Consider the following 9,444-nt stretch of genomic DNA (forward strand, 5'->3'; position numbering starts at 1 on the left):
TCTTTTTTTTATTTCTCCAAAACAAATTTTTTTGAAATTTTTTAATAAAAACTTATGACCCTCCAAACTTTACAAGTTATAAAATGGATTTCAAAAATATTATATTACATAATCCATTTTCAAGGCAAATATTGTTTTTAATAATTTTTGCCCTTAAAATTCGTAAATAAGCTAGATAATTACACTAAACATAGATAAAATTTTACACTTAAAATTTGGTGGATTACTTACGAAATTTATGTTTTGTTGATTCTTATATGAATTAATTATTCTATAGTGGATTAAATTAAATGAGCATTTGTTATGGCATTTTTTATTATAGTTTATAACATATATCATATATAAAAAAATATGAGATATAATATTTAAATATATTTAATGATCCACTGGTTCAATTACTCATCCATTGGTTGAACTAATGACCGGTTGACCCATCTCCTTCGTCAGTTTCCTTTCTAGGCCGGGATTAATAGCTATGATTTGAAGAGTTATTTTATGTTTTAGAATGTGGGTAATAATAATTACAAGTATCAGAGTTGGGATGGCCCAATATTTGACTTCAAACGAGCCATAGCATCTAGAGAGCTATCGCTAAATCTGGAAACAGTTATGAAGCGTCCACTTGCACAGATTTGTGTAGTTTTTCCAAACTACTCAACAATCCCCCGCAAATTTGCAAAACATGTGTATCTTAAACCATGAACTCTTCAATAGCTCAACTTTAATGGATGAATCGTAAGCATAATCAGAAGTATCTCTTGATAATTTCAAAAAAAAAGTATCTCTCAATTTAAACTTCTAACGGGTGTAGGTGATTTAAATTATTAATGTAGTTGTTAGTGCTCTTAAATTAGGGGAATTCTATAGTATCTTTACAGCACTGTTCCGATGATTAAATTTATCATTGGATATAGAATATAAATTATCAACCTTTAAATTATTTTAAGAGTTTAAATTTTTAAATGATATGATAAGATATGAGTGGATTAAAATTATACTTACCTGACCTAAAAAGGACTGTGGCATTTTCCCTTAAGTTAAACTATAACTCTTAATGTCAAAGACGAAAACACAACACAATTAATGATATCTTCTTTTCTCGAGGTTAATATTAGCTTTGCAGCTATTTTACCCACGTACTAATCCTAATTTCACAGTCATCTACAAAAGTATGCTCAAACTCTTGTTCAAGTGGCATCACTTCAATACTTGTATAGGTGAGATTGTACTTGTAATATTTCTCTGTTTATATCCTACGATAATAACAGCAGTGCCACTCATGGGAGCACTTCTAATATTGTGGTTGGCAACTATGATCTATTGTGAACTAAAATGTTGTACCAATTTTCACTCAAAAAGGCAGTATTTAAGTTCCCAAACAGCAATGGGATGCTATCTCCTAACTCTGGGCTATGAGAGGTAAAAACTTCTGCCTTCTAAAGACAGAATCATCATCAAGCTTGGTTGACAATGGGATACGGGGCAAGAGCGGTCGGCCTAACGACCGCTCCTGAACGGTCTCCTCACAAGGCCCAAATGTGAGGCGAGAAATATTCCACGTCAGGAAGCCTTCAGTTGAGGAGAAACGGAAAAAACAAAAAGAAAAAGAGTCGACGGACCGTTTCATGAAGCGCTGGTCCGTTACCGCCCAAATGAATCCTCAAAACGAAAAGTTAAGTCACACTCCCTCCAAAATAATTGCCCATATTGATTAATGCAAAATTCTACAAAACAGAACAAGAAAGAAAAGCAAAAGGAAAACAACATTGCAGAATGATACAAGGAATAGCAAGAAGTAGTAGAAATAGAGTGGTTGCAAAGGAAAATCACGGCGAGGAGAAGCAATAAGTAGTGGCAGAAGGAGAGAGTTTAGGATTGGCACTCAAATATCAAAAGACTTGAGAAGGTGAACGGGAATTGTGGATCAATTTGACTTGTAGTTATCTTTTGTTGTATACATCGTTGTGAACAAATGGGCTGATTATACTTGTTGTAGTTTTGGTTGAAGTAATTGTTTAATACAGTGGAAAATAGCTAATACACTGGAACCTTCGGTTGCACATAATAGATATTATAATTACCAACACGGGGAAAGAAAGGTATTGAAAATTTTGCACACCAAGTGCTTGCAAAATTGTGTGCATGGGTTAGGGATTGTTATGGTTATTGTGCATGAAGTTGGTGTAGGTTTTATTACATAACAGTGGCTGAGTGGAGATTAAATAAGATATGGATTTCTAAGATGGTACATACTGTTGAGGGAGACATACAAAGTGAAGTGATTGGGAGTGCAACCACCTTTCGAAGGCAAATGTCACAACCTGTCGAAGAAAGTCAATCTACGGTGCAACCATCTTTGATTGGGAGTGCATCGATGTCACAGCTGCATGACCCAGAAACAGCACATAGATTGCGATCATATGGTCGAAAGAGGAAAGGTTGGTACTGCTGTATTATTCATAATGTTGTAATTCAAGTAACATGACTGTAAAAGGTAGACACATACGTTAACTGCGTTTATACCATAATGATGATACCTATATAGAATATAATTTCATTTCTTAGTCATGATAAAAAAACTTGTAGGGAGGGATGTCATAACACACCAATTTGTTTGCTGCATAAAGTACAAACTAGACAAACTTCATTTAAATCGATAATAATTACATGTGATTTCATTTAAGACTGTTTGAATAATAGTAGTTACAGTGTGTATGAAGATAGTTACAAATTAGTGCTCGTTTTTTTACAGTGTGTTTGAAGAGTATTACATGATAGTTATTGGGAAGTTACAGTGTGTTTGAAGAGTGTTACAAAATAGTTATTGGAAAGTTACAGTGTTTGAAAATTAATACAAAACTGTTTAAAGACTGTTAGTTGCAGTGTGTTTGAAATTATGTTACCAAATAGTTATTGAAAAGTTACACTGTATTTGAAGAGTGTTACAAAACTGTTTGAAGACTGTTAGTTATAGTGTGTTTGAAGAGTATTACAAAATAGTTATTGGAAAGTTACGATGTGTTTGAAGAGTGTTACAAAATAGTTATTGTAGTGTTACAGTGTTTGAAAATTAATACAAAACTATTATTATAACTTTAGTTATAGTGTGTTTAAAGAGTGTTACAAAATAGTTATTGGTAAGTTACAGTGTATTTGAAGACTATTACAAAATAGTTAATGGAATGTTAGTGTGTTCGAAAATTAATACAGTTGTATTTGAAGACTATTAGTTACAATGTGTTTGAAAACTATTACAAATTGATTTACAATTTGTTACACAACGATAGATATGAAATCATATGAAATGCATGTTCTTCGCTTTTTAGGAGGCCTTGACATTGAGATAAAGTAAGTCTACACGTGCAACAAATAAGAGCACCGTTTTGCGATCAGCCGAGTACATTCTACCAGCACATGTGACAGTAAGCCTGTATGATAAAAATGTAGCTGCATACGAGATTGTAACATCGGAGCCTTGTAACATAATCACCTTGCTACTTCCAAATATTATGTTTATTAAGCTTAACGAGATTGTATGGTTACCTTAATACACGAACTTCATATTTCATAGTGGAACAACAACAACTCACTATGATGGTCAACACCAGAGTGCATATCTAGTTACAATTCGTGCGTTCTTACTTACAGCTTTGTTCGTTCTTAGTTACAACAATGAAAATTAATTAAGTGTTTGAGACAACCCTAACTGCAAATTACTAGAGCATTTAATAAAGCGTCTAAGAAATTTAATGTGTCGGGGGGGAAGGGAATTATTATTTGTGCTAAGAGCAATTGCACAAACAAGAGAAGAGGAAAGGTTCATCGGACGTTAATTAATTATAGTATCACTCATTGTAACATCGTGGAATATCATTAGCTGTAAAATTACTAGTTGTAATATCACTAGTTTTAACTAGAGAAGACAAAAAGTTGCCGATTTCTAATTTATTAGTTGTAATGAATTGTAACATACACCTAACTCGTTGTAACTCAATCTGTACATCTCGTTATGATTATTTGTTGTATTTTAAATATTAGTTACCCCACTTTCAAATTAATTGTTCCAACAAAGTATCATGTTCTTTTGCGAAACGGTTACTTGGCATGTGGTCGTGTGGAACCAATCCGAGACGCCAATTATAACTTCATTTCCGTACTAAAAGAGTAATACCCATTGAAGTGCCTGTAATACTATCTGTAATATTCATCGTTAATACAATTGTAAATCACATGTCTAAGTTTTAACATAGACGAACATAACAAGGTGCTGGTATGAGCACTCAATTGTTTGGAACAATCAATTATTTTGTATTCATAAAAATTATAGATACACATCATTCATCAACCTGCAACTGAGAGAATTTGACGTCAACAGTTAGTCGCAATCCCTGGGTTTTATTTCTTTCCTATAATGCGTAACGATGGCAAATCAACCAATACAGTTAATAAAACATACGGTTAATGATATACGCTGTCGAAGTATCCAATTAACAAAACACCATAAATTTGTGGGGTAATGATAAAAGCTTGTCACCTGGGGTGATGGTGAAAATACATGATATGCATCATTATCACAGTGTTCTAAAATTGCCGCACGCTCCGCATACATTGTATAATATAACTATTCAACTGTCAACAACTCATTAGCAATGCCTATATTGCTCAGTTACAAAGCTAAATTGAACTAGACATTATAACAAAAATAATATTTCAGACCATTAAGATATCTCTGACGGAGTTATGGTTAGAAAATATAGAAAATTTGGGGTGCATCCATTCTATAGGGATACTTCCATGAGGCTCCTGATTAGCCAATCTGTGGACCTTCGGATAATACAAAACAATATGTCATTAAAGCATTATATGTTAACTACAAAATATGCATGCTTCGACAGCGTTCGGGTGCCCACCATTACAATTAAAGAAAAAATAGCTCTACGATACGAAAAAAAATCAAATTTTATCTACTAAATGTATATATACCGTTGAACTTTCCTTGATTTCGGGAGCAACAACGTTTGGAGGGTTATTCACTGACTGGGTCATTGAATGCTTCTACGAGTTTTGTATGGACCAAATAATTGTATAAAACAGACAAAAAGGGTATATCATGAGGGATGTCAGCTGTAACAAAATCATCACACAATGTAACATCATCATAACTAATTATGCTGTAACAAACATCCAAATAAAAGTTAAAGTCATGCCCATTTTATACTAACCGAAACTGAGTCAGTTGATGAACGGCATCCCATAAATATGTGTTCATAAAATGAAACCGATGTCGGCTCCGATTCTGAAACCTGTATTATTGACACGACAATAATGTTATTTTATAGTGAATGGTATTTATGGATTAGTTAACTGTATAACGATAACATTGTTGTAGCATAAATATTTACCATCCCGTGTATATCCCACATTACTCATCCAAAATCTGTCTCATTTTCCATAAGCTCATGGCTCTATTTCAATGAAAATCCAGTATCCTTGCTTATTTCAGGTTGGAATCGTTGAACCTCATTCACTTTTCTTTGTGATGGCATCATGTGCGAACATTGAGCAATGTGCAACTCATGGTTATGTTCTAAGACAAGGTCATGCACACGGTACTTCATTGTCCCTCTAAGCAACACGATAATCATTTTAGCTCCACACCCCGTTTTCGTCGGCGCTCGTGTCCTCTTTGGCATCGCATCACCTTCGTATTTACGCTTCACACCTTTCTTGCAGCAACTATATCTCCTAGACGTGATCACGTCATCTTTGTCTTTATTCAGATAGTCTTTGCGTACACTAAAACTCATTTTAAAGGCATATTTTTTGTAAAACTTGTACGCATCCTCTTTACTGTTGAACTCCATTCCTAACTCGGGGATCTTATCTTCTGTCAATTTGCTGCAATGCATTACTTCTGGTTCTATCAATTATGCATCAAACACCATAATTTGTAACATTTCATGAATTGTATATACATAAACGACAAGATGAATGTATATTACCATTCAGAATGTGTCATGAATTACATATTACTCATATACCAAATCCTATTATTATGCTTATCAATACGATTAATGAATCACATCACCTTACTTTTACTCTAAGACAACGGCATTATCTATGTACTAATAGAACTCCATGTACACTAAGTTATACGGATTGTAATGTATTGGTCACACGATGTAAGTCTATTTTAACTGTATGTACATCCACTCTGCTGATTATATTTAGGTTCTAAATTCTTTAGTTCACTAGACCTTATGTCATTCATTAATGACAACCGCCTAAGCTAACTGCGCATTTTCTATTATTTCTACATTTTGAGGACCAAACAAGTATTTTCTACTCATTGTAATATATTTCTTTCATCATGTAGTTAACTTACAACACCAGGTACATCCTTTTATTATTCAAATATATGTCTTTTCCTCTACTTCACCTCAATCAACCCTACGCCTCCATTTTATACACATTACATGGTCAGGAGAGGGGCAAACTAAGATTGTGTGATGAGCATGGACCAACTACATATTACTCATTTAACACACTATATTCAGTCACGTTACCTTGGTCTTAACCATATGCTTTATGTTTCACCGAATTCGGAGAGCGCAGTTGCTTCTGCTATTAAGTTGCACGACAAAATCTGGCTTCATGAGATGATGAATTTCGCTTCTACCTTGCCGCCTGCCTTGCACACATTCAAAAAGGATACAACACTCTCATACCCAGCTTCAAAATGCATACAACACTCTCACTGCACTGTTTGCTTTCTTCCTTATTCACTCAACATCATACCCCAGCTCTCTCCACCCACTTTTCTGTCAATTGCTACCTTCAGCAAGACGCCTCCTCTCTTCCCTCAGCTGTGTTTTGTGCGACTCTCTATTTTTCTATTTACTTTCTTCCTTATTCACTCAACACCATACCCCGGCTTGCTCCACCCACTTTTCTGTCAATTTATTGCCTTCAACAGGATGCCTCCTCTCTTCCCTTAGTTTTGTTTTGTGCGGCTCTCCACTTTTCTGTTTACTTTCTTCCTTATTCACTCAACACCATACCCCAGCTCTCTCCACCCACTTTTCTATCAATTGTTACTTTTAGCAGGATGCCACCTCTTTTCCTTCAGTTTTGTTTTGTGCGGCTGATTCAAATTTTCAACTTGATTTTCAAAATTAAAACTCTTCCGTTTGGTCCGTCATGTTCCCGTTTTGGCTAAACTTTTTTTTTTTTTTGGAACGACATTGTTTTTGGGGCCTGTTGAAGGCTTCCTGACGTGGAATATTTCTCGCCTCACATTTGGGTCTTGTGAGGAGACCGTTCAGGAGCGTTCAGGAGCGGTCGACCGCTCCTGCCCCGTATCCGTTGAGAATTAATGAGGTGGAAGAGTCAAAACATAAATCATGATAATCTACACCTACTCGGTTCTATTCGGTTTTACTTGAATCCCACACTTTGAATGTGAGATTCAATTAAAATCATGATAATTCTAACATGATTAGCAGCTACAATTATGTAACTACTCGTTCTTCTTGTATCTTGCATTTCCAATGTGAAATACATTTTACAAATGATTTTTTTTTGTCGGTAAATGCACTACTACACCCTCTAAATTTTTGGAAAACAAGTAGCACTATACTTTTTGAATGATGCACTGAGCGAGATTCGAACCCCCGAACTAGTGCACAGGAAAGCTTTAAAGGGGGCTATCGGTGGCCATTAGACCAAGGCCCAATAGTTACATTTGACAATTATAGTAATCGAATATAATCTGCAGCCCTAACATAAAAGCAGACATGGTTTTGTCTTGAGCTAGTCTAGCTTTGCAAATGATGCGCTAGCTTCTCTAGTACTAAGCGATACCATTCCATACCAACAATACTAGCCGTTCACTATTGCCTGTACAAAAGCTAGCTATTCAGTTCGAAGAACCCAAGGTACTTGCTGTTTTCGGATCCAACGAGTAAACTGACACATGATTCTACATATTTTTAAGCTAAATATGTAGAATCATGTGTCAGTTTACTCGTTGGATCCGAAAACAGCAAGTACCTTGGGTTCTTCGAACTGAATAGCTAGCTTTTGTATAGGCAATAGTGAACGGCTAGTATTGTTGAATTGAAGATTCATCCAAACTTGTGCTCAGATAATACAATTCAAACTTAACCAGTCATCAAGCTTGACTCGGTTCATTGCCACCCTAAATCTTGCATAACAGAGTCTTATGAAAATTCCTCATTTAATGCACTTTTTTGCTTCCTCTTAACTGTAAATTCCTAGAAATAATATCAAAAATCAAATATGAGTAGAATATAGCAATTAACACCATATTTTGGTAAAATAAAAAAGAAAATATTCACAAATTAAATGCATAATTAACTATCTAACAAGGCTACTTGCCTCAAAGCACATCATCAGCATCAACAATTCGGTCTCCCAAGAAAGAAAGGACACATACTAGCTAACGAGAGCAGAGTCGTGAGCACCTTTTCCTAATTCAGATGAGTGAGTCTACCAATTTGATGTTGCATGCTCGGATTTTTCAGCCTACTCTCTCTTTCTTCTTCTTATGCCAAGGCTTTAGAGTCATCAAATGCATTAAAAGTGAGCTTCGAGATACCTTCGAAATTGGTCTGACATTAATTAAAAGTGAACGGATTCTGTTTGGATAGAAGTTTATTTGAAATATTTATTTAAAAATAATTATTGTAATACTTTTTGTAATGTGATGTATGTAAGACAAAAAAATAATTAAGAAAATAAAAAGGTGTATTGAAATTTATGTTGCAAATTATTTTTTGTCATATCATCCCAATCCAAACACACAATATTACCTACGAAGTTGGTCTGACATTAATTAGAAATCAATGAGTCACACCTTGTAATGTCGGGCTGTCAATCCTCGGTTCAATTCCAACGTATCCTTTTTCTTTAATTGACTCCGTGCAAGTAAATCTTTTCCATTGATACGCAATAAAGTTTGAGAAGAGAGGTGCAACCTCATATTTACATGGAATCAAAATTGAAAACTTTCACTACCTAACAACTAACAAAGCAACGCTACAATATAAAAGAAAAAAAATTAGCAAAGCAACGCGGATCAAATCAGCTGCCAGTTTATACGAGCATTGATCCTTATACTTCTGTACTATGTAGAAGAAGCTTTTCTTAATACTGAAGGTTAAAGTTCTGAAGCAATTTGACACCCTATGACAACAATAACAGAAAAATGTTAAAGATGAAAATGAAAATCTTTATACATTTAATACACAAGAATTTTTTTCAATTGAACTTTGAGAATTTTGCAGATTTTCTCTTTCACAAAAATGTCCATTGATAGTTTCCACGTTGTTTCATAACTTCAACAGGGAAAAAATAATAAATTTAGAATTGTTCAGACTTTTTAATGCCTACTTGTTGGGTGTTTCCTTAATTTAATGTGGT

At 34.5% G+C, this 9,444-nt stretch overlaps 1 protein-coding gene across 1 annotated transcript; it reads right to left on the bottom strand.

Moving 5' to 3' along the window:
* Window positions 1-5,465: 5,465 nt before the first annotated feature.
* Window positions 5,466-5,909, bottom strand: LOC113770770 (protein FAR1-RELATED SEQUENCE 7-like). Its single transcript, XM_027315352.1, has one exon. The coding sequence runs from the start codon at window positions 5,907-5,909 to the stop codon at window positions 5,466-5,468; it is 444 nt and encodes a 147-aa protein (XP_027171153.1).
* Window positions 5,910-9,444: the final 3,535 nt, after the last annotated feature.

This window comes from Coffea eugenioides, chromosome 1 (genome assembly GCF_003713205.1).
Source record: "Coffea eugenioides isolate CCC68of chromosome 1, Ceug_1.0, whole genome shotgun sequence".
In the NCBI taxonomy this organism is placed as follows: Eukaryota; Viridiplantae; Streptophyta; class Magnoliopsida; order Gentianales; family Rubiaceae; genus Coffea; species Coffea eugenioides.